Source organism: Carettochelys insculpta, chromosome 13 (assembly GCF_033958435.1).
Source record: "Carettochelys insculpta isolate YL-2023 chromosome 13, ASM3395843v1, whole genome shotgun sequence".
Taxonomy (NCBI): Eukaryota; Metazoa; Chordata; order Testudines; family Carettochelyidae; genus Carettochelys; species Carettochelys insculpta.
The window spans coordinates 1310074-1336780 of record NC_134149.1 but is presented as its reverse complement, the minus strand read 5'-3'; the positions used below and the strand labels follow the sequence as shown (position 1 = coordinate 1336780).

General features: G+C 45.8%; 1 protein-coding gene across 1 annotated transcript in view; it reads right to left on the bottom strand.

Moving 5' to 3' along the window:
* The window catches only part of LOC142020235 (testis-expressed protein 11-like), a 104966-nt gene that overhangs the window by 34173 nt on the left and 44086 nt on the right, over positions 1-26707 (bottom strand). The window contains exons 3-8 of the mRNA XM_075007918.1: positions 20214-20338; positions 19359-19444; positions 18572-18625; positions 18106-18146; positions 12414-12500; positions 9528-9598 (exon numbers count right to left, since the gene is read on the bottom strand). Of these exons, the coding sequence (XP_074864019.1) occupies positions 9528-9598; positions 12414-12500; positions 18106-18146; positions 18572-18625; positions 19359-19444; positions 20214-20338 (464 nt within the window). The remainder of the gene's footprint in view (positions 1-9527; positions 9599-12413; positions 12501-18105; positions 18147-18571; positions 18626-19358; positions 19445-20213; positions 20339-26707) is intronic.

Genomic DNA, 26707 nt, shown 5'->3' with positions numbered 1-26707 from the left:
ATGCGCTTCGAGATTCTCTGTGAAGAGAGACCCTCTCCTTTCGACCTGAGGGCAAGAGAGACTAGAAGTCTGTCCGTTTTCCGGAAGGACTTAGTTCTGTCTATGTAGAAGGCCAATGCCCTCCTCACGTCCAGGAGATGCAGGAGTGCCTCCTTGCCGGAGCTGTGAGGCTTCGGGTAAAACGAGGGTAAAACTATAGGTCCGTTAAGGTGGAACTCAGAAGAAACTTTTGGAACAAAGGCCGGGTGCAGCCGTAAGGTTACCACCTCCTTTGAGAATACTGTGCAGGGCAGCGTTGCCATGACTGCTGCCAGCTCGCTCACCCTGCGAGCTGACGTGATTGCAAGGAGGAAGGTTGTTTTTATCATATGGAGACGTAGGGGAACTGTGGCTAATGGTTCAAAAGGTGGGCCCGTTAGCGCGCTGAGCACCAGGTCCAAGTTCCATGATGGTGGAAGCAGTTTCCGAGGGGGGTACAGGTTTACCAGCCCCTTCAGGAACCTGGTAACAATAGGATGGGCAAATAGCGTGGGCCCCTCCTCCTCATGCCGAAAAGCAGATATAGCGGCGAGGTGGAACTTTAGCGAGGATAGGGAAAGCCCGCCCTTCTTGAGGTCCAGTAAGTATTCTAGTATTACAGGTATAGGAACATCAAGGGGAGCTAACTGCTTGGCAGAACACCATGCAGTAAATCGAGACCATTTCTGCTTGTAGGTCTTCCTGGTGGAGGTCCTTCGGCTACTCTCCAGGACTTGCTATACTCCCTCTGTACATGTGCTCTCTAGGGAGCTGAGCCATGGATTAGCCATGCTTGTAGGCGCAGGCCTTGAGGGTGTGGGTGCACTATGGACCCCTGGGCCTGCGTGAGTAGGTCTGGCGCCACCGGAAGGGGAAGCAGTGGGCGGTCCGACATGCGCAGAAGCAAGGGGAACCATTGCTGTCAATCCCACGTTGGGACTACTAGAATCATGCAGGCTCTCTCCCTTCTGGCTTTCTGCAAGACCTTGTGGATGAGCACTGCAGGGGGAAACGCGTAAAGTAGGGGGCCCTTCCATGAAATCGCGAATGCGTCCCCCGGGGACCCCCGCCCCAATCCTGCCCTGGAGCAGTACTGGGGGCACTTCTTGTTGTGCTGAGTGGCAAACAGATCTATCTGAGGAAACCCCCATGTGTGAAAGATCGGTCGTAGCAGATCGGAATGGATCTGCCATTCGTGCGTGAGTGCAAAGCGCCTGCTCAGCTGGTCTGCTTTCACGTTGTGAGCGCCCAGCAAATACGAGGCTTTCAACGTTATATTGTTGGCGATACACCAGTTCCACAGCTGGACTGCTTCCGCACATAGGGCACGGGATTGAGCTCCTCCTTGTCGATTTATATAAAACATGGTGGAGGTATTGTCTGTATTGATCCCGAATACTTTGAATGTGGTCTCGAAAGTGTTTGCAGGCGTTGAACACTGCTCTGAGCTCCAGTATATTTATGTGCAGTGACTGTTCCATAGGGGACCATAGTCCTTGCGTCACTTTGTTGCCGATGTGAGCTCCCCATCCTATGTGGGAAGCGTCTGCAGTAAGAAAAATAGAGATTTGTGGTTGGTGAAAGGGTACCCCTGTCAGCATGTTCTTGGGGTTTACCCACCACTGCAGGGATCTGTGCACCTCTGTCATGGGCGACACCACCCTGCGGACATTGTGGATGCCGGCTTGTAGACGCTCGCCAGCCAATGTTGCAGGCTGCGCATATGCAATCTGGCGTTCTGCACCACAAACGTTGCCGCTGCCATGTGGCCTAGCAGCTGCAAGCACATTAAGACCAGCACTGTGGGGCTGAATGTAATGACTTGCACCAGCGAACTGATAGCGCGAAAGCGGGAGTCGGGTAGATAGACCCTTGCTGTAACAGAGTTTATACGTGCCCCTATGAACTCTATGTCTTGTGTGGGGTCGGTCTTGGACTTCGCGAGGTTGATGACCAGGCCCAGCAAAGAAAAAGTGTCTGCTGTTACGCATATCATGCGTAGGACCTCTGCCTTCGAGGCCCCTTTCAGTAGACAGTCGTCCAGATATGGGAATATAAATACCCCTTGTCCGTGCAGGTAGGCTGACACCACTGCCAGGGTTTTGGTAAAGATTCTGGGGGCCGAGGAGAGGCCAAACGGAAGAACCTTGTATTGGAAATGCTCCTTGCCGACCATAAAGCAGAGAAAGCGTCTGTGTGCCAGGTGGATTGCTATATGAAAATACGCATCTTTTAAGTCGAGGGCTGCAAACCAATCTCCATCGTCCAGTGCCGTGAGTATAGAGGCGACTGTGATCATCTGAAAACGTTGTTTGCGCAAGTACCGGTTGAGGCCCCAAAGATCTAAGATGGGCCTCCAGCCTCCTATTTTCTTCTCTGTAAGGAAGTATCGTGAATAAAAACCTTTCCCCTGGAATCGCTCCGGCACTCTTTCCACCGCCCCTATGAACATAAGGTGGTCCACCTCCTGTTTGAGTCTCGCCTCGTGGGAAGCAACCCGGAGGTGGGGCCTAGGCGGAGGTTTCGGCGATGGGAGCGACTGGAAGGGGATCGCGTAACCCGTAGCTATGATCTCCAGTACCCATTTGTCTGTGGTGATCTTTTGCCATTGGGGGTGGAACGGTCAGAGGCGATGATGGAACATTAGCTGGGGATGGCATTGCGCGATGGTAGTAATAGTGCAGCCCTCGACCTGCCCGTCAAACTTGTTGCCTTTGGGCCTGCCCTGAGGATGCACGGCTTTGTTGGGAACGTCACCTAGGAGTTCTATACTGTTGCTGCTGTTGATGTCGCCCTTGGTCGTAGCCCCGTTGGTACTGAGCACGCTGTGGTTGGTACGGGTATCGTCTTTGTTGAGGGTAATACTTTTTCTTCCTGTATGGAGGGGTATAAATACCCAGGGTTCTGAGTGTAGCTCTTGAGTCCTTACTGGAGTGAAGGACCGAATCGGCTGAATCTGCAAACAACTTCTGCGTGTCAAAGGGGAGGATCAACAATCTTCGCCTGCAGATCCCTCGGGATACCCGATGTCTGAAGCCAGGATTCCCTGAGCTTGACCACTGCTGTAGCTGTTGAGCATGCTGCCGCATCTGCCACGTCCAGGGCGATCTGGACTCCCGTCCTCGAAGCTGCATAGCCCTCTTGCACAATCGCCTTCAGCACCGGCTTCTTATCTTCCGGAAGTGAATCCATGAGAGAAGTAAGCCTGGAGTAATTGTCGAAATTATGGTTCGTTAGATGTGCTGCATAATTTGCCACTCTCAACAGCAGGGTGGAGGAGGAGTATACCTTTCTGCCGAACAGCTCTAGCTTCTTGGCATCTCTGTCCGTACCCCCCGCTTTGTACTGGGAAGTCTTTGATCTCTGCTGAGACGATTCTACCACCAATGAATTTGGTTGTGGGTGACTAAAAAGGAACTCCATGCCCTTCGCCGGGACGAAGTATTTCTTATCCGCTCTCTTGTTTGTAGGTGGAGCGGAAGCCGGGGTCTGCCATATGGTGGTGGCCGACTCCATGATAGCTTCGTCGAGCGGGATAGCGATTTTGGATGAAGCCGGGAGTCTCAGATTTTTGAGTAGTTTGTGATGCTTCTCCTGTACCTCTGCTGTTTGGATGCCTTGCGTGAAAGCCACCCTTTTAAACAGCTCCTGAAACTGTTTGAGGTCGTCCGGTGGAGCAACATCCCCAGGGGCTGTAGCCTCATCGGGGGGGGAAAAGGAGGAACCACTAGGGTAGGCCTCCCTCGAACTCTCAGGTTCTTGTGGTCGATGGTACGCCCGCTCGCTAGAGGCTTGTGAAGGAAAGTCTCGGGGTTCCAAAATCAACTCCCCTTGAGACAACTGTGTTTCCATCCCCGTCCGAGAGTGTCCGCGGGGGTATTGGACGGTCAAGGGGGACCTGCCCCTAGATGTATGCCTGGGGTGTCTGTGCCCAGCATGGTAAGAGCGACCATGGCAGCACGGGCACGGTTCCTGGGATGGAGACCTGGACCACTCTCGGGGTGTGTACCCCGGTGTCTGGGAGAGCGAGATCTCCGCGATGATTCAGACAGTGGTGAAACTGGTTTGTGATAGTACTCCAAGGGATCCAATCCCAGAAAAGGCGAAGGTGGCCCAAGCCGTGGTGATGCTGGTTGGAGGAACGGAGGAGGCGGCTCTGGGTAGGCTGGAGGAGACCAATGTCTTCTGGGTGGCGTGCGCAGCATAAGGGGAGGGCTTGTTGAGACTAGCATTGCAGCCCTGTCCGGAGAAGGGCTGCGGTGCCGGGTTTTTGCTCTCGCCTTACCCCTCCCCTGAGGGGCTGGCACCGCCCCCTCCCGTGCCGGGGATCTCGGCCCCGCTGTCGGCGCCGCGCTCAGCACGCTCAGCTGTGGTGCCACGCGGATAACGTCCTCCGGTGCCTGTTGGCCCTGCACCGCCGGCGCCGCGGGGGTTGGTGCTGCTTGTGGCGGTGCCGCTTGCCTGGCCGCCGCTCTGAGAGCTGCGCGTGCCGGCTGTTTAGTCATCGGAGGCTCAGCCTCTGCCACATGCGCTGCTGCACTGCCGCTTGTTTGGATCTGCGGCTGGGGGCTGTGTGCTACGCCCGTCCCGCTCGCTGTGACCGCCGGCAGGGATCGGACTGGAGAGAGCTTCCTCCGTTTCTGCACCAAGGGAGTGAGGGGAGCCGCCTTCCTTTTATGGAGCCCAGGGGGTCCCTCCGATTGAGGCCTCTCCGGCACATCGGGCTGGAGGGCCTTATCAAACAACAGCGTTTTCAGCCGCATTTCTCTGTCTTTTCTGGCCCTGGCTATGAGCTTTGCACAATGGGAACACTTCTGGGTAACGTGTGATTCCCCCAGGCACCTAATGCATTGACTGTGCCCATCGGAGGCCGGCATAGCTTCGTGGCAGGACTCCCACTTTTTGGATCCTGAAGAGGACATCGCGGTGAGTCTTTGAGTTGCTAATAGGGTACTTAGCACTAGATTTATGCCTGTTCCCCTTTCGCGGACTGCAGCCCGCCGCGGCCGGAGGCCTACTCGCCTTCACGTCCCCACGTCTTCTCCGCTCCTCTCTCTCTTTACTAAATCTTTATATATTTCTTCTTTTTCTCCTTTTTTTTTTTTTTTTTGCAAGAAAAAAACAACAGTTTACACTAAAAAAAACTCTAACTAAGCTGACTCTGGCCGTAGCCTGAGCAGATTCCGTCTGCAGCCGATGGCGGTTGAGAAGGAACTGGCGGGGACCGGATCGCGCACGTGGCCGGGGACGAGGAAGGGAGTGGCGTGCGCCGGTGCATGCGTGGTCCGGGAGAAACTGCTGGAAAGTTTCTGATCTGCGGCGCCGGGGCGAGCCCGACACCTATTCTGGAGCACCCACGGGGACACTCGTAGAAGAACCTCTCTTTTCAGTCGGGCCTCTACGGGATTACCAAGGTGATTACTGAGCAGTAACCCCAGCTGGGGAGTTGAGCTTCAGAACCAAGTCAAGACTGAAGACAATACAGAACTTCCAACAGCAACATATGATCTAGAAGACTAAACCCACTGTGTAATGCTTGAAAAAGCTATGTACGTAAAACCAAGTAGCAGCCTTAAAAATGTCCAGAATAGGAACGTTGTTGAGTGATACATAGAAACAGATAGTGTTCTTGTGGAACAGGCCAACACCCTAGAAGGACACTGTATATCTGAAGAATTATAACACAATATGATACAGTAAGATATCCACTTAGAATCTCTGGGTGGAAATCACCAAATCTTTGTAACTGTCTGCAATAGTCACAAACAGTCCAGGTCTGTGGGCTCCAACCAGTTCTGAAGCAGTAGCCAGTAGCTAGTGCCTACTGCTATAGGGAACTAGACACATTATTCTGAAAATATATTTACTGTTCAAGCCAACTAGCCACACTCAACCAGCCAAATAGCCACACGTGGCTAGTGGTTAGCCTGTTGGACACCACAGGTCTTGGTGATTTTCTAAATGATTTAGCTTTGTCCACATAAAAGGCCACCACCCTCCACACATTCAAAGAGTGCAAAACTGCATCCTCTCTCAATTGAAAGAGTACAAAAGAAAAAAACACAAGGTGAATCAACTGGTTGATACAAAAATTATATGACACATTGAGGAAAAATTTAAAGTGTGGACATAATTAAATTTTGTCCTGGAAAAGTACTCTAAATGGAGAATCTGCCATAGAAAATCTATTTCTCTCTCCATACAATCCGAGATGAAAGCAACCAAAACCACTGTCTTCTTAGATAAACTTCCAAAGAAAGATAGAAACAAAAAGCAGTCAAGTAGCACTTTAAAGACTAGCAAAATAGTTTATTAGGTGAGCTTTCGTGGGACAGACCCACTTCTTCTTCTGGTCTGGCTACGGTCTGAAGAAGTGGGTCTGTCCCACAAAAGCTCACCTAATAAACCATTTTGCTAGTCTTTAAAGTGCTACTTGACTGCTTTTTGTTTTGATAGTGTATAGACTAGCACGACTTCTTCTTTGTTACTATTCAACATGCAATGGTTTAAATCGTGATGGGAACTTTCTGAGTCACTATAGGGGCTCGTCTGCATACTTGGCTCAATCTAATTCTTGACCTTCCCCCCCCACCCCTCCACTCTCTGATTTGCTCACCTTGACTATCTTTTTCTGATTTGTCCTCCTTGCTTACTGTTTTTGGTTCTCTGTGCCTTAAATATTGAGTCTGTTCTGGTCTGGCTATGGTCTGAAGAAGTGGGTCTCTCCCACGAAAGCTCACCTAATAAACTATTTTGCTAGTCTTTAAAGTGTTCCTTGACTGATTTTTGTTTTGCTTCTAATATATTTATAGAATGACTTCTCGTAAACCTTTATGTCTCTAGCTAATTTGAGCTTGTTCTGCGCCTTGGCCTTTCTAATCTTGACCCTGCATACATGTATTCTTTGCTTAGCTTCATCTTTTGTAATTTCTCCTATTTTCCACTTTTTATACTACTCCTTTTTGATTTTGAGATCATGTAAGATCTCCTGGCTAAGCCAAGGTGGTCTTTTACCATACTTTCTAGATTTCCTATGCAGCAGTATAGTTTGCTTTTGGGCCCTTAATAACGTCCCTTTGGAAAAACTGCCAACTCTCCTCAGCTGTTTTTTTCTTTTAACCTTGCTTCCCTTGGGGCCTTACCTACCAGCTCTCTGAGTTTACCAAACTTTCCTTTTCTGAAATCCATTGTTGCTTTTTTGCTCTTCTCCCTTTCACTATTTCTTAGAATCAAGAACTCTAGAAAGTTAAGTTCTCTCATCTCCAGGCTTTACCTGCCTCAGCCCCCAAATATGCCCCCCAAATCCCAAGGCTTAACCCCTCTCAGACCCAAACCCACCCACCCCATGCCCAGGATTTACCTGTCTCAGTCAATGACCTTCGAGTGCTGCCCCTGCTCCCGCCTGCTGCCTCCTTCTCTGAACAGCTGCACAGCTCCAGCAGGGGCAGGCTCAGCCTTCCCTTCCCTGAGCTCTTCTTTGCAGGCTGACTTCCCCCTCTTGGAGTCGGAGGCTGGGGTGGGTGCTCCCTGTCCTGCCAGCTTCCTTTTCCAGGGCTCCCTACCCTGCCAGTTTCCGCACTACCATGTCTGACTGCTCAGCAGCTCCAGAAGCTGCCACTGCTTATATAAAACAACTAAATCCCATTTAAACTCTGTGCATTCTTTAAGCAGCAATAGCCTCTGGAGCCACAAGCGGAGTCAACGATGGCAGCACTCAGAGCTGCAAGTGACTCCTTAAATAGCTGCATGTGGTTCCGAAGCCACAGGTTGCCAACCCCTGGCCCAGCATATCCCAGGACATCAGTGTGTAACAGGGAAATGTCCCCCCTGCTCCCAAAAGGAAAAGGAAGCAAGAGAAAGTTTCCCTAAAGTGCTAAATAAAAAGGAAAGGAAAATAACTGAAGACAAAACTATAAAAAGGGCAACGAGGCTAAGAGACTTCCAAAGTCAGACACACGAATTCTCCATCTCAAGCAGAAACAGTTAAGAAGAAAATGAGGATGGGTCATCGAGGCAACCCTATATAAGCCTAAGAATGGGGCATAAGAAATTATAATGTGCATGTGTGGTCTGACAAACCCAGCGCAGCTGGCTGCAATAATTTGGTCCTATTGGGGACTGAGAATGTGGGAGTAGTTTGTATAGTACAGTATAGGATATGTATAGTCTAGTATAGTAGTTTGCAAGAATGTGGGTGTGCGCAAGCCCACCACATAGTAGTTTGGTAAAGGGCAGACATACTGGGCGCTGGGTAAATTTTTTTTGTTTCCTAAATAAACTGCCAGAGACTGCTGCCACACCATCAAGGCAGGCAGGCACCTGAGGATAATTAAGAGCTAGCCTGAAACAGCAGGCTAATCAGGCAACTGCAGCCAATTAAAGTCTTCTGGGCTACAGTCTCCCCTCAGGTGGGAGATGAAAGAAGAGTGAGGTATTGAGAAGAGGAAGTGCATTGCTGGAGATCTGAGGAAAGAGTGCTTGTGCTAAAAAGTGAATATTCATTAGATACCAGGGAGAAGGTACTAAGGGAGTGTAAGAGGAAGTGGCCAATGGAAAAGACTGCTGTACTGGGACTAGAGGAAAACCACTGTCTGTTGCCGCTACCTAGGGTCCCTGGGCCAGAAACCCCAAGTAATGGGCAGGCCCAGGTTTCCGCCCAATCCTCCCCACACCATACAAAGTCTGCTCCTGGAAAGAAGGGAGGGCGGGATTAAGGAGAGGTTTCACCACAATCCTTTGACTCTTGCCATTGACAAGAATGACTCAGTAAGCTGTGACCCTGACCCCCTAGAAACAGGTAAGCGGCAGTGGGAAGAGTCACAGTGAGCCTCTGAAGCATACAATACTTCCTAGAAGCTCAGGATCCACAACGCATGGGTGGAGTTTTGCTAATGTGGCCAAACAGACACACGCCCTCACCAAAAAGCACACTCCCAGGGACACTACTTGAAGAACAGATTATTAAAAGTTTATTTACTGAGGTATGAGTATATAATTGATAAGTACTTGAATATGCTTCTGAATGGAAGATAGTTGAATACTAACAAATAGGTTCTTAGTAACCACTCAGGGTAGATAATGTGTATTAATTAAAACAGAAGATTACTTACAACCTCGGTGATCTAAAAATTTGGGGTCCCCTCTCATTTAGCATGCATATAAAGTGTAATTTTAATGGGAGAGCTGCATGCTGAGGAGATGGAGAAGAGTTTTCTATGCAATAGATTTGCATCAGTGGAATAGAGGCCAAATCTCAAAAATCACGTACTGTTCAAAATGTCCATTTAATTAAAATAATTTTAATCCTGTTTTTTAAACCACATAACATAAAGCACAACTATAATTCTGAAATCTGATACCAGTTTTCTTCAGCAGGACCAAAGCATTTAACCCCAACAGTACTCAAGTAAAGATCTCTATGGAAACATCTGATATATTTGTTTGGAGCTTGTAACCAGCTGCACTACATCATCTGTCACATCACAGACAATACTACCAAGAGCACATACCTTAAATGACAGTACAAAGAAATCTCTCATTGTTCTTGGGTAGTTCTCGAAATGCACAGCCAGGTTCCAAGCTCATAAAATCAATAAGACAGGACAGGTGACAGGTATTTCAGGCCAAGTAGTAAATTTTAAACAAAGAGCTCACTTAACAACAGCAGAAAATACTGTCCATAGTTGCAATTAATAGATTATTCATGATTTCAAATCCATTATTTCAATAACTAAACGTTCTGCAATTTAATCCATTCACACCAAGTTGAATGTGGAAGACCTAGGTTCTGATCTAAATTACTCCAATATGGAATCAGAATAATTCCTTTAACTTTGATGGATTTACTTCAGATTTACACAGAATCTGACGGAAAGTATCCAGTATCATCCCCAGAGCCACAGAAAGCAGTAAATTCAGACTGCTTTGCATATGGTCTCTATCGTAACAAGTACATTCAGAAGAGAAGGAAGCCAACCACTCCCATAAAGATTAATCAGCAATCTATCCCTCTAGCTAGATAGCTGTGGAATTCCCTTAAGGTAAAAGTAAGCCAGTGTGCCCAGATGTACCATCCCAAACCCCTGTCCTGACTTCTGCCCCCACCCACCTCAATATCCCCAAGCCCTACCCTAAGCCCATGACACACACCCCAGCTCCCTGCCCTAAGATCCTCCCCTCACACACCCTGACATGCCAGCCCCCTGCCTTTAGCCCCCTGGCACTCCATCCTACACTTGGTACTGTCCTGTCACAACCCCCCACCCTTTGGAGCTGCAATACCACAGTACCAGTAAGAAACATAAGTTACTTTCACCCTTGGCATTCCCATCACTGAAGAATGTATCTAATTGGCACAGGCAGCAAGTTATACGGGCCCAATGTGCCCAAGTACCTCGTATGATCAGGGACAGAGGCTAGGCTCCAGCAATGTCTGCAGCCAGGTCTCTCCCCTGCCTGAGGGCAGCTATTAACTCTGAACCTGGAGAGTCTGAAAGCTGCAAACCAGCTGCAAACAAGAACAGTGCCAGAGGCAGCAGCTCACAGTGGGTGGCTCCGATTGCTGTAGTGTGGACAGGCAGGAGGAGGGGAAGAGGGTGGAACATTACCAGGAGCCCTCTCCTTCCCCCTCCCTCAGACCCTCCACAGGTGACAACAGGAGGGGAGCTTCCTGTGGAGCAAGAAAGGAGAGAACCCACACCTAACCAGCTGCTACCTTAGGGGGCTTCTTGGGTGACTAGTGGAGCCCTCCCAGCCACCAACCTGCCCCATGCCAGGCAAGCGGCTGCCCAATCCCCACCCCATGTGAGGCTACAGTAAGGGGCAGCTTGATACCAGCCCCCTACCCCACCTCCAGGCATCACCCCTGGCCCGTGCTGGGCCAGGAGCAGCCCCATCTCCTACCCATAGTGTGAGGCCACACTGAGGGTCATCTTGGGTGTTGGGGGCAGACCCCACAGGGATGGGTTGGGGTAGGATGCGGGCAGCTGGGCCAGAAGAGTGCAGCAGAGAGAGAGGGAGATGGGCGATGGGGCCACATCCCGTGGTAGGTGAGTCTTTGGTAGGATGTGGGAAGCCATGCTACGAGGTGCACACAGGGAGGGGGAGAAGGGAATGGGAGGCAGACCATGATGGGGAGCTGCTAGGATTTGGGCAGCCAGGCTAAAGGGTGCAGCAGGGCAGGGGAGATTAATATGAGAAGCAGACCCCTCGGGGCAGAAGGGCTGGGATAGGACATAGGCAGCTAGGCCAGAGGTGTGCAGGGAGGGAGAGATGGGTGTAGGGAGCAGACCCCATGGGGGGAACTTGGATAAGACAAGGAGCAGAGCATGGCATGGAGATTCCTTCCCCTGCTACAGAAAGGCAGCTGGGGTGAGCGAGCAGCTGAAAACTGCTCTAACCCCGATGTGCTGCTGGTGGGGCCCTGAGGCATTTAATTGCTAGGTGTGGCAAGCACAGCTGGAGGATGCATGAGGGTATGCGCGGTGTAGCAGTGAAGTCAGAGGCACACGTGGGAGCAGCAGTGGCCAGAGACCCCCCACCTTCCCAGGAGCCATTTCCAGAGAGATATGCCCCCAAGAAAACATGGCAACCTCCATCCACTTCCCTCTCCCAAGTGCACGCCACTCCCTCCAGAGCCTGTGCCCTCTCCCCAGCTCTCCCTCCAGCCCCCAAACTCTCTCCCAGAGGCTGCACCTAGAACACCCACCCACTGCCCCAGGCCAGAGCCAACATCCACATTCCCACCCAGAGCCTGCACCTCAGACCAACGTTCCCTCTAATCTCTTCCATCCACATGTGAATTTTTTGCCCTGTGTGTGGAATAAATTTAATGAACACTGTGGTATGTGCAAATGTGCACCACCAGCAGAAACAACAACAACAAAGCCTGTAGGTGTGGGTTGGCTAATAACCTGGGCAGCATTTGACTTTCTCCTGAGTGGCTACATAAGCACTCAGCTTACAGTCCCAGACTCCCACCTGCACCCTCATTTCCTCCAAGAGCCTGCACCCAATCCCCAAATTCCCTCACAGACCCACACCCATCCCCCATCTAAACCCCCTCGCAGAGCCTTAGGAGGGTGGGGGGACAATCTGAAGAGGGGCGCCAGGTCTGAGCATTTGGCACCATCAACATTTTTGTAAACCTGCCGCCTCTGCTAATTGGCCCAATCAGGTGCTCAGCTTCTACAGCGATTTGTAGATTCTGACCTGCATGTTACCCTCTTCCCTACGTCATGCCTTCCCTAAACAAGAACTTAGACATTTATTCCACAAACTTTACTGCAGGAAGATTCAGAGATCCTCAAGAGTTAGTTCTTCCCCCACAGGTTTTTATTCCCAACCCGTTGCCCTTTCCTCCTCCTGTTTACATATTTACTGGCAGTGCTACTTACCTATTTTTCTAAACCAGTGAGCCTCATGGGTCCTCAGATCCAGGGTCATACGCCCTTTTGTGAAAGAATCACCAAGCTTCTGATGTGCTGCAGAATCATCATTTGACAGATAAGAAGACTTCCCTGAGCAAAACATTTCTGTTTCCTATACCCAATAGTAACTACAACACACAATGGCACTTAGAAAAATCACAGTAATTCAGCATGTGGAGCACTACTCACAGGTTTGGTCTGATATATTTAAGAACATAAGAACATAAGAATGGCCAGACTGGGTCAGACCAAAGGTACATCCAGCCCAGCATCCCATCTGCCGACGGTGCCCCAGAGAAGGAGAACAGAAGACAATGATCAAGTGATTTATCTCCTGCCCTTGTTCTGAAGGCCAGGGCACCATACTTTATCCCTGGCTAACAGCCATTTATGGACCTAACCTGCAAAAATTTATCAAGCTCTTTTTTAAACCCTAATAGAGTCCTGGCCTTCACAGCCTCCTCGGGCAAGGAGTTCCACAGGTTGACTGTGCGCTGTGTGAAGAAAAATTTCTTTTTATTAGTTTTGAACCTACTACCCATCAATTTCATTTGGTGTCCCCTAGTTCTTGTATTATGGGAAAAGGTAAATAATTTTTCTATATTCACTTGCTCCACACCATTCATGATTTTATATACCTCTATCATATCGCCCCTCAATCGCCTCTTTTCCAAACTGAAAAGTCCCAGTCTCTCTAGCCTCTCCCCATATGGGACCCGTTCCAAGCCCCTAATCATCTTAGTCGCCCTTTTCTGAACCTTTTCTAATGCCAATATATCTTTTTTCAGGTGAGGAGACCACATCTGCACGCAGTACTCAAGATGTGGGCGTACCATAGTTTTATATAGGGGAAGTAGGATATCTTTTGTCTTATTATCGATCCCTTTTTTAATAATTCCTAACATCCTATTTGCCTTACTAACTGCCGCTGCACACTGCGTGGATGTCTTCAGAGAACTATCCACTATAACTCCAAGATCCCTTTCCTGATCTGTCGTAGCTAAATTTGACCCCATCACGTAGTACGTGTAATTTGGGTTATTTTTTCCAACGTGCATTACCTTACACTTACCCACATTAAATTTCATTTGCCATTTTGCTGCCCAATCACTCAGTTTGCTGAGATCTTTTTGTAGTTCTTCACAATCCCTTTTGGTTTTGACTGTCCTGAACAACTTGGTGTCATCTGCAAACTTGGCCACCTCACTGCTTACCTCATTTTCTAGATCATTGATGAACAAGTTGAACAGGATCCGTCCCAGGACTGACCCCTGGGGAACACCACTAGTTACCCTCCTCCATTGTGAAAATTTACCATTTATTCCCACCCTTTGTTTTCTGTCTTTTAACCAATTCCCAATCCATGAAAGGATCTTTCCTCCTATCCCATGACCGCCTAATTTACATAAAAGCCTTTGGTGTGGGACCGTGTCAAAGGCTTTCTGGAAATCTAGGTATATTATGTCCACTGGGTGCCCCTTGTCCGCATGTTTATTAACCTCTTCAAAGAATTCTAATAGATTAGTTAAACACGACTTCCCTCTGCAGAAACCATGCTGACTTTTGCCCAACAATTCGTGCTCTTCTACGTGCCTTGCAATTTTATTCTTTACTAGTGTTTCTACTAATTTGCCTGGTACTGATGTTAAACTTATCGGTCTATAATTGCCAGGGTCTCCTCTAGAGCCTTTTTTAAATATTGGCGTTATATTGGCCATCTTCCAGTCATTTGGTACCAAAGTAGATTTAAAGGATAGGTTACAAACCACTGTTAATAACTCCGCAATTTCACATTTGAGTTCTTTCAGAACCCTTGGGTGAATACCATCTGGTCCTGGAGACTTGTTACTATTCAGCTTATCAATTAACTCCAATACCTCCTCTAATGTCACTTCAATCTGAGAGAGTTCCTCAGATTTGTCACCTAAAAAGGCTGGCTCAGATTTAGGAACCTCTGTAACATCCTCAGCCGTGAAGACTGAAGCAAAGAAATCATTTAATCGCTCCGCAATGGCACTGTCTTCCTTGATCGCTCCTTTTATATCTTTATCGTCCAAGGGCCCCACTGCTTTTTTAGCGGGCTTCCTGCTTCTAATGTATTTAAAAAACATTTTACTATCGTTTTTTGAATTTTTGGCTAGCTGTTCCTCAAAATCTTTTTTGGCTTTTCTTACTACATTATGACACTTAATTTGGGAGTGTTTATGTTCCTTTCTATTTTCCTCACTAGGATTTGACTTCCACTTTTTAAAAGCTGCCCTTTTCTCTCTCACTGCCTTTTTAACATGGCTGTTTAGCCATGGTGGTTCTTTGTTAGGTCTCTTACTGTGTTTTTTTATTTGGGGTATACATTTAAGTTGGGCCTCTAGTATGGTGTCTTTAAACAGTTTCCATGCAGCTTCCAGGGATTTTAGTTTAGTTACTCTACCTTTTAGTTTCTGTTTAACTAGCTTCCTCATTTTAGTGGGTTGAGAGCGCTCACAGAAAAAAATAAGGATGTACCCCAAGTAGCATTTCCAGCTAGATAGGTAGGACTGCATAGCCTATAAGCATATATGTTTGATTTATACCTTGTATGCTTATAGTAAAGCCTATCTATTCTCTGAACATCTAATGTCTAAATCTTCCACAGTTTTATTCAATTCTAGCAGTAATGCAAGGACCTATAGGTTACAAGTTAGCACTAGCACATTTTTATATTTATATAGATTTGAGTATGTAGAAAAGCTCCTAAGTGACTGTGTAAGAGGTAATGTTTGCCAACACCTCCACATTTGCTTTTCTTACCATGAATCCATTCCAGAGCAGAAGTAGAAGGAACAGAGGACAGGTAGTGGAGTCAACATGGACCACACATTTCAAAGAGCACTCAGTTACAGTAAGAAATCTTCATTCTATCTTTGAAAGCTCATCTTTGTGTATTCCCAAAGGGGGTGATTGATAAGTAGTACTCAGAATGGACGTGTGCGCAAGGAAGCCAGAACCAAAAATGTGTGCATTACTGTGGATCCCACTACTGCATCCACAGCAGAGGTCTGTACTAGAACATAATGCCTAAAAACATGTGCATGTCACTCCGAGTGGCTTCTCTGTACATTTCCTGCAACAGATTTCCTTTAGAGATGCTACTGCGGTGGAACTGAAGGTGGGGGTCGGGGAGAGGCCTGACCCCAAACTTTGCTGGAGCCAGGCTCTGGGCCAGGACTATTCTTGGTGACTGGGCATAAAGGGCCCATATAACTTGCTGCCCATGATTTGGAGGATTTTCTGAACATTCTCATTCTCTCTACACAGAATGCAAGTGCTGTATGAACATCCAGTATGTGAAGGGACACCTCCCTGTTGTCTGCATATGGCTTATGAAAGAATACAGATAAGTAGATGGGGTGGTTGAGCTGGAAGGATAGGGCCACTCTGGATATGAGTTTAGGGTATAGGTGAAGGATTACCTTGCTCTTGAGAAATGTGCTATAAAGTGGGCTACTCTGACAATCCTGGCTGATGTGATCATCACTAGAAAGGCAACAAGTGCAAGAATGAGCAGGTTGATGGGAGGTTTGAAGGGCTTGCCCATGGGAGTATGGAGGATGAAGTTAAGGTTCCACTTTTGGGTAGGTTCTCTCAGTGTAGGATGAGTATTTTGTTTGCCTATGAGAAACATTTAGTGAGAAGATGGGCAAATACAGAGAGAAGGTTAAAGACGGCAAATGGGTGTGAGGGCTACATTGTCTACTCTTAGCAGAAGCTTTGTATGGTTCTGTATGAGGCGATTCAGCGGCTCTCGATACCAGCTCCCTCATCTTCAGCTCCCTCATCTTCGGCTCCCTCGGCGCCGGGTCTCTCAGTGCCAGGTCTCTCGGCATCCTGTCCCTCAGTGCCAGTCATGGAGCAAGATCTTGTGGTGCTGACTGATCAGTTGGCGGTGCCATGGTTTCGGTGCCAGCAGGTCTCAGGATGCAGGTAATCCTCTCGGTACCTTGTACTTAAAGGTTGCCGGTGACAATGTCTATGAGGACTGCGCCACATTAGATTTCTTCCCAGTTTCGTGGTTGAAGCCAAGTTCTGTGTGGCCGACTCAGAGCCCTTCTTGTGGGACCTATCTGATCTTCTGGATCTGCTCTGCATAGTTACAGGCAGGGATCTCATCAGCAACGTGCGAATTTTCTTGGGTGAGGACTCCACAGTTGAAGACGCTGGAGCACTTTACTTTTCTTGTCCTTGCAGTCAATTTTTTTTTGCAGGAAAGAAGTGGGTCTGTCCCACGAAAGCTGATCACCTAATAAATTATTTTGTTAGTCTTTAAAGTGCTACTGGACTGCAGGTTTTTTTTTGTTTTTTTTTTTGCGCAGTGGTGACTCTTCTATGTGTCCCCTAAACAGTGGACAAACTGCATGGCTCTCAGATTGGTAGAGACAGCCTACAAGTTAGATGGCATTTAAAGCCTGGAGAGCCAAGCATGGCAGAGAAGCTGTTTGAAAAAAAGGAGCTGAGAATAATCCATTGTAAATGCCTTTAGACTGATAGGCAGCTTCCACCAAAGTTCGGGAGGGGGAGAAGCACGAAGGGAGGGATTTTTTTTTTAAGTCAGGAAATAAAGGAAAAACCCTGAAGGAAAACAATAAGTAAAAATGTAAAATTAGGAGTAAATAAGAGTAAAATAAAAGTTTCCTGAAGGCACTGTTGCTGTTCCGAGCAAAGACAACAGCAATAGAAAAGGATCTGGGGGACGGCTGGCTGCAAACATGGGACAACTGGTTGGAGCAGTGTGAGATGGCTGCCGAATGAGCTATTACAAATCTCTGACTAGAAATGAAGAGGTGCCCTGGCTTCTAAAGTGAAGCTCCCTCATGGAGGCTCCTCAAAGAACAACTGAGGATGGTCAGCCTGCGTGTGCTGGCTAGCCTGGTGCAGCACAAGGGGAGACAACACATATGTGAGCTCAACAGACATTGTTACTGAAGCTCATTGATCAGCAGCACAGGGATGCAGACACACCTACAGTGAAGCACCCACAGAGACACTATTCAAAGAAGAAGAGGGATTATATTGGGAGGGAGGCAAGAATTAAATTGAAGTAAGTATCAGTATTGTAATTAACCCCTCATTTCTCTGACCAACTTTCTAATATTTTCTGCAGTGTCTTTTTTCAGAGGAAAAACAGAAGTCACTTTAATATAAACAATCCTCTTGTAAATAGTCAGGACAGTGAAGAGTCCAGCACTTTGCCTTTAACTACCAACTTTATAAATTCACACCGGAAACTCCTAACAACAAAATAACCTTTTTCTTTTGTCATAGCTCCTGCCTCCCTAATAAAGATGCTGTTCTGAGCCCTAATCATGCAAACAGAGGAAAGAACTGCCACTTTGGGCCATCCCAGACTAGAACCCCAAGAACTGCTAGTGTGACTGGTACCTGATTGTTTTGATTGCATTTGTGATCATATGAAGGGTTTCCTCTTCTCAAGGGGGAAACTGTAGGAAAAGGGAGCCTTTTGTCTGAGAGAAGCAGGTAACACTGTTACAGGCCGTACTAGCAATAAAGCTCTGCCAGCTGTAGTTTGCAGTCTTTCTAGAGCAGAAACGCACAGCATTAACTGTACCACCAATATGTACATAGATGAACAACCCCAGAAATTGGAAATTAAAAAAACACATACCTGAGGTCAAGTAAATCACAAGTGTGTCCATATCTTTAGTCCTAGAACAGAGGAAAAATCAAGTTTTACAGAATATTCCATTATTTTATATTGTATGACAAAATACAATAACTCTAATTACAGATAAAGTAATTCCTGCTTTTGTCAAAATCATAGAGTCAAAATGCATAGCATTCCAAGACCTGAAGCAGTAGTGTTGCAGGCATTCCCCACTGAGGACTGATTTACTATCACGCTGGCATTCAGTTAGCAGTAAAGAGGGAAGAATGCAGGGACTTAGAGAGAAAGTATCCAAGGTGAAGAGATGGTCAGACTTGATGTCACTGGGCACAGCCACTGAAGTTCTTATTCAGTTAGGTCAATTGGTGTTTGGCTTGAATAAGAGCATGGTAAGAAGATAAAAACCCTATATCGCTTTCTAAGTGAACAGTCATAATATAGAAATGAATTTAGCAAATGGCCTCACCTATTCTCGTTGGGATTTGACTTGATCTTCAACAACACCAGGCGAATCAAACACCTATATATAAGAGAAATACAGAAAATGAGACAAATTATATCTCCATCAATATTTTGTGCCTTTTCAGCTCCAACAAGAGACAGCCTTTTCCCAGCTCATCTGCACGCCATCAATTCAATATACCCATTGAAAGATACATGGTATCAGGTAACAAGGTATAAAAGATTTTCCCCAACCTCATTCTTTATTTTGTTCTCCATATTGCTAAGCCAATGTCTGGCTGGTTTGGGGTAAACAACAGAAGAAATATGTTTGTAATCTAAATTATTCTTAAAATAGGATGGAAGATATTAACACTGTATTTTTTTAAAAAATACTTAGTTATCTAAAACCCAAGTTCTAGGTTTAAACATTGAATACCAAACCAGTCTTTTCACCTCTAGCGATCACAGACAGACAGTAAGTCAAATGCATTACTGTGGTTTCATTCTAGTCACCCCTGGTTATTTGTCCACATCATAAAAGATCATCAAACTCAGAGCAACTAGCATCCACTGCTCAAGGAAGGCCTATGATAGTCACGCATCAAGGGGTGCAGGTCAAGTTTGTGGTATGTTTTGCAGTGCAATGGGATGCTTTGGACTTCAAATGCAGAGGAGCTGCTGGCTAGCATAGTACTTATCACTTGCTCAGTTCTTCACCTTCATGAAAACTAAAAATCCTCAGATTAAAAGAATCAATTAAAATTAAAAGAAAGAAAAACAGCACAAATTCCTTTCTTTCCAATACTCACTTTAAAGCTGTAAACACTTGTTGACAATCTTGTGAGTGTTGATACAAATACTCCAAAGCTTTAATAGCCACATCCTGTTGTTCATGCTATGAACAAATAACAAACACATTTTCTAAGAGCTGTGCCCATCATCAAACAATACCATCCTACCCACAGTTGGAAAATGTTTGCTGAATTCCATAGGCCTTTTTGTAGGGGAAAGGCAAGAGCATTCTGCATAAGAAATATCCCCAGATGCAAAGAAAAAAACCTTAATAAAAGATCACATGATTTCTTGCATAATCAGTCCACAGAACAAGATCACTACAGCGTGGGAAAGCCATTAGAACCTGCGATACTAATAGCAAAGTCCAAGTAAATAGCTAAAAGGTCTGTGCCATACATGCCCATATAATCGTTCATTCAGTGCACACACCATTAAGTCACTGCTCACAGACAAGCAAGACAGACAAGTAATTTTTCACAGTCCTTTGGGATTTCTGAAAAACAGAATCTGAGCTTCCTAAGAATATATGAATAAGCAGCTTCCCCTTCTGCATTAAGCACCTTCCGCAAAAAAATAGAAGACAACAAATTCTGTAGCTTTTGAGTGAGGAAAACCTTAAGGACGTACCTGATGCATGGATTAACATCTATATCTCAGGAATTTTCCTTAGGAACTCCTCTAAAACTATATTTCTTTGGATTGGAATTACCCCCTGTTTCATTTTATTCAAAACACTTGAGTTTACATAGCAAAGTCTTCTCTCAGGCAGCACATAGCAAGGAAAGTCTACAAGTAGGGCAGGCTACAGCTGCTACACTTATTTGAAAATAAAACAGAAGTACGAAGAAAATATCATCAGCTCTGCCTACCTCTAAAGCAATCTGGGCAGCTAAACTCAGAAGACCGGTGGCTACACTTCCATCTGCTAGCAGCTTATCTTCAAGCTGAGCTGGCTTTGCTGCTAACTTCCCCATGGCAACAATTGCCTCCACAGCTGAAATTAATAAAGACCTAGCAGTTAGAATTTTTCATAGAAGCAAATGGAAGTAGCTGTACTCTGATATGTTATCACAAATATCATACTGATTTGTAGAAAGGCTGACATCTTCAACTGATTTTCACAAAACAAAAAAAGCAGTCCAGTATCACTTTAAAGACTAACAAAATAATTATTAGGTGATGAGCTTTCGTGGGACAGACCCACTTCTTCAGGTCATAGCCATACCAGGACAGACTCAATATTTAAGGCACAGAGAACCAAAAACAGTAATCAAGGTTGACAAATCAGAAAAATTATTATCAAGGTGAGCAAATCAGAGAGCAGAGGGACAGAAGGAGGCAGGGAAGTCAAGAATTAGATAAAGCAATGTAAAACAGCCCCTACAATGAGCTAGAAAATTGCCATTCCAGTTCAAACCATGTGTTAATGTGTCGAATTTGAATATAAAAGAGTTCAGCAGCCTCTCTTTCCAAACTGCTGTGAAAAATTCCTCGAGTAAAACACAGACTTTCAGGTCATTAACAGAATGGCCCACTCAATTAAAGTGCTGGCTGTCAGGTTTGTGAATCAGGAGTGTTTTTATGTCTGTTTTATGCCCATTAATTCTTTGTCTAAGAGAGTTTGAAGTCTGTCCAATTTACAAAGCATCTGGGCATCGTTGGCACATGATGGCATATATCATGTTAGTTGAGGACATGAGAATGTGCCCGTGATTCTGTGAATAACATGGTTAGGTCCAGTGATGGTATCTCCAGAATAGATATGTGGACAGAGTTGGCAACGGGATTTTCGCAAGTTCCCCTGGAAAAGCTATCCTGACTGTCTAAGCAGGATAACACTTCTCTACAATTAAGCACAGTGCTTACTATAAAGGTGATAAGTCTTTTCTGGATACAGCAGAATGTTATCAAACAATGAAAACCTTATACTGGTCTTGTCCAAATGCCAGGTTGTCACAAAAAGCCAAATACTGCCTCTAATATAAGTCCTAGAAGCTGGGTAGGGGGTTCCACTTTCCCATGTCTTGGCTCATACCAAGAGTGATGCCTTTATGATCACATACTACTACTGCTCCTGCTGTAGATTATGTGAATGAATTATTTTACCATAAAAACTTTTCTAGAAAAAGATTAATTGCCACAGAGTTAGGTGGGAAATGTGTTGTATATACTCCCAGTGAGTTACTCTGTATTTAAAAAAATAGTTTTCTTTATCTGATGTAAGTTTCTCATTAAAATCAGATATGGCAGTTTACAAGACAGGAGGAGGCACACACTGAAACATGTCATTCTGAAAGCTGTCTTTGCAATTCATGTAGTTTCTCTAGTCAAATATAGCCTGCAATTAACTGGTGCAACAATCCTCCGAGCCTGTACCATGGGTTGGCAGCCAAAATAGCAAGAATAGCCATTTCCTTTTAATTCGGTAAAAAACTCTAATTCATGAGCCGCAATGCATGTGAATATGAGACGGTCCTTAATAAATAATGTCAAACCATATTTTTTGTAACCCCCTATTTTAAGAATAGTGCACACATAATGATTTGTAATGTGATACATGTTTACTGCAGGATGTTCACAAACTTCTTTTACATATTCTGTTTCTTCACACTTTACGGCTACGTCTACACGTGCCCCAAACTTCGAAATGGCCATGCAAATGGCCATTTCGAAGTTTACTAATGAAGCGCTGAAATGCATATTCAGCGCTTCATTAGCATGCGGGCGGCAGCGGCGCTTCGAAATTGACGAGCCTTGCCGCTGCGCGGCGCGTCCAGACGGGGCTCCTTTTCGAAAGGACGCCACCTTCTTCGAAGTCCCTTTATTCCCATGAGCTCACGGGAATAAGGGGACTTCGAAGTAGGTGGCGTGCTTTCGAAAAGGAGCCCCGTCTGGACGCGCCGCGCGGCGGCAAGGCGCGTCAATTTCGAAGCGCTGCTGCCACCCGCATGCTGATGAAGCGCTGAACATGCATTTCAGCGCTTCATTAGTAAACTTCGAAATGGCCATTTGCATGGCCATTTCGAAGTTTGGGGCACGTGTAGACACAGCCTACATGTGTGTGTTTGTACCACTATCTTCCTGACTTTCACTCACAAACCTACTTTAATTGTGCAATTTTACTTCATGTTTAATTTCAATTTTCTTAAAATGCGTGTTGCCCTTCAGAGCAGGAATGCCATAAGCTTCTTCTTCCTTGTCCAAATCAAGACTTTATTAGCAACACGATCAAAACACAGATACAGTATGAGGTCCCACAATGCACTGCACAAATTAAAAGGGGAGTTATCCAGCATTTCAAGATCACATATTGTTGGGCTTTTAGATGTTCGCCATTTAGCAAAAATAATCAGGGAGGGTTTGGGGGTTTTTTTTTCCCCCACTCTGCACTTATAGCATTGGGAGCCACAAAGAAGTCTTCAAAGAGCCACATGTGGTTCTGTAGCCACAGATTGCAGACCCCTGGCCTATATTAACTGGGATATATGATGATGAAAGTTACACAACAGACCACATTGGTGAAAATCGTTATAGTGTTTACCGCAGTTGCCATTAAGTGGATGTAACATGATATTGGGGGAATAGGGTATTAGCAAGAAACAAAGCTATACGTATGATGTTAAAGATTAAGCAGACCTGTTCTGCTCATTCCCTCCGAAGCACCTCACATTGGCCACTGTTGGAAGAGAGAATACTGAGCTAGATGGAGCTTTGGTCTGACTCAGTATGGCCATTCTTGTGTTCTTAATACTTGTATAAGGAGCAAGGCAGGCAGGATTGCAATCCTGTGTACCCTTCAGCTCTAGTCTGGGAAAGCAACTAAAGCCTGGTCTACACTAGGATGTTAGGTCAAACTTAGCTGAGTTAGGTCAATTTTCTAAGCAGTTAGTCCACACTAAAGGTTCCAGACCATCAACTTTAGGGGCACTTAAGGCTGATTTTGGTACTCCTGCTTTTCACAAGAAGTAACGCCAAATCTGACCTTACATGGCTGACTTTAGGGGAGAGCCATTGGAGCACTGTGAAATTCAACATTCTTAGCTTCCTGGGAGTGTCATGCACCTTTCCAAACCATCCCATACTGATGCCAGAGAGACAGCCCTTGTGATCCACCAATACCTGCAACACCACTGAGACGTATCCCTTGCCATTTATGTACTCTGTGGCACAGTGGTCTGGTGCCAAGACAGAGATGTGCATTCCATCTTTTGCCCAACTACAGTTAGGAAACCCCATCAGTGAAAAACCATCCACTATGTCCTGCACATTTCCCAGAGTCACTGTCCTTCATAGCAGAAGGGTATTTATCACCTTGGCTACCTGGATCACAGCAGCCAGCACTGTGGACTTACCCACTCCAAACTGATTGCCCACTTACTGGTAGCTGTCTAGCATCACAAGCTTCCATGGAGCTATTGCCACTCACTTCTGAACGAGTCTCGTTCGGGTATTGCTGCACTTCAGGGCAAGGGAAAAGCAATTTGCAAAGTGCCATGAAAGTGGCCTTCTGTATGCAGAAGTCTTGCAGCCACTATTGCCCATCCCATACCTCCATAACAATGCGGTCCCACAGTCTGAGCTTATATCACAGCACCAGAACCAGCATTCCACTGTGTAGGCAGCACTGAATGCAGCCACCATCTGCCCACTGCTCCCCTCCAGTGTTTCATACACATATATGGCCATGTCCCTCCTCAGAGCCTTCATCACTCTGGCATCTGCTGCCTAGGCTCTACACATACCACAGCACAGTGCCCAAGGTGTTCACAATACTTGCCACCACAGTCTGAAGTTGGACAGGATCCATGCTAGCCTTGCAATAGTGTCTGCAAGGATACCCAGTGAAAAAAAAGACATTAAAACAGTTTGCCTTTGCTTTCCAGGGAGAGGAGATATGTGCACTACAAGAGATTGATGAAAGATAACCAGAACCACCTGTGGTAGTGTTTTTGACCCATGTGACACTGGGAGCTTAACCCAGAATGCAAGGCAGCAACAGGAACGGTGAGATAGGTACCCATAGTTCATAGCTAACAAGCCCACCCTACTGGGGACACATTCCATCAACTTCATGTGCCAGCAGGGACATGAACCCTTGGCTTTACAAAACTGTGTGCTAAAATGGTGATTTTACTAAACTCAACTTATTCTCCTGGTGTAGACATACCCTAAGAAGCTGAGGACTTCATGACTCCAAGAATGTTGATTTGTTAGGGTGAGGCAAGTTCAGCTCCTGCAAGTGTTTCAAACTAAATGAGAGCGTACTTTATTCCTTTTAAAAGGAGTTGAAGATTTGCTATTGAGCTTATTCTCTCAAAGCTCCCAGAGCTATTGCAGAGCTCATTCTTCATTCATTTTCCCCTTTTCTTCCACGAAAATGCCAAGAGGGACCAAAGGCCCCCAGATTCTGCCTTTCTGTACCTCTGGATTTTTAAAATTCCTTCAAAGTATTATTATTAGTTATATTTGTATTTCAGTAGTAGCCAGAGGCCCCAAAAGGATAAATGCCATATTGTACTTGGTGCTGCACTAATCTATAAAACAACACCTGGTGTCCCATGGAGCTTACACCTCTAGTTAAAAGTAGAGACAACAAGTGAGTGTAACTAACAATGAGAAGTCCTGTGGCACCTTACAGACTAACAAACATTGGAGCACAAGCTTTCATGGGCAAAGACCCACTTTGTCAGATGCATGCAAGGAACGGATGTAGTTGAAAGAAGACAGGATCACATGGTTGAAGAGAAATCATGTACACATTTTACAGAGGAGAGGACTGCAATATTAAGCTATAAACAGACAATAGACATTAACAATGTCTGTAAATCCTTGCTGACCATCTGCCTAATCATCGTCAGGTTACAGAACCAATCACAAGGAGAATGACATTGGCATCACCTATGACAGAAAAAATTAATGGTGTCAGCACATGGCAGAGAAGCAATGTTTTGACAAAGTTATGTTTAGACTGATGGAAAAATATCCAGGAGGAAATGTCTGACAGAGAGGGTAAAATGTCAGATTCGACAGACCATGACAGATCAGAGGTAGGGAAATTAGAACAAAGATTGTAACTGAATCTAGAACACTAGTTTTCAGCATTCTTTCATTTGTGGACTCTCTAAAAATTGTCAAATAGTGGTGCAGAACCCTTGGGAAAGCTTAGGCACAGTTTATGGCTCTCTAGGGGTCTATGGACCACAGGCTGAAAACAATTGCTCTATGGTAATTGACAAGCTTTCACAGACCCATTAGAGATAGTCTGTGGACACTCAGGAGTCCATGGATCACTGTTTGAGAGACAATGACCTAGAACACAATATATGGAAGAAAAGGCGAAGTCCTATGAGACTCCATCAGAAAGTGGCAGAGAGAAGGACCACTCATCAAAAAAAACTAACACGGGCTACATCTACACTTGGAGAAAACTTCAAAATGGCCACACTAATGGCCAAATCGAAGAACACTAATGAGGCATTAAAATGTGTATTCAGCACCTCATTAGCATGCCACCGGTTGCGGCACTTCAAAATTGACACTTTTGTCTCCCGTGCAGCTCATTCAGATGGGGGTCTGTTTTGAAAGGACCCCGCCAACTTCTAAATCCCCTTATTCCAATCAGCAGATCTGCTGATTGGAATAAGGGGATTTCGAAGTTGGCGGGGTCCTTTCAAAAAGGACTCCCATCTGGACAAGCCACACAGGAGCAAAAAGCGTGACTTTCAAAGTGCTGCAGCCAGCAGCACGCTAATGAGACGCTGAACATGTATTTCAGTACCTCATTAATATTCCTCGAAATGGCCATTAGCATGGCTATTTCGAAGTTTTCTCTAAGTGTAGACACAGCCACAAAGAGAGGTGAGAGCAAACTTAGGAAAATGCAGTATCACAAAAGCACCAGGCAGATAAGAAGTCAAGAAGAGGATGATCAACATTGTCAATACCAACAATGACCACGGAGTCAAGGATGCAAGTGAGGCACTGATGTTGGGTCAAGGGGAGGTAATTAGAGAGAGACTTTAGTGCAAATAGTTTCAGTGAAAAAAGCAGAAACCAGGCTGGAGAAGGTCTAAGATACAGCTGAGGAAGACGAACTTGAACTGAAGGGGAGAAGGGAATTTGGGTCACAGGTGGAGAAGCAAGCTAAGTCAAAGGCAGTTTTTTGGTTGGGAAAAGACCTAATTAATAAAACTGCAAAATAATCATTTGGTCATATGTACATAGCAACAAAACACATTGCTAATTGTTTCTACCTTTTTCAGTGTTACCCTCCAAGACTGAAACCTTATACACGCTAAACTGAGTGAAGATGCTGCTGGGATCACACCTCTCTGCTTCCTTCACTGCTTCCTTTGCCTGGTAA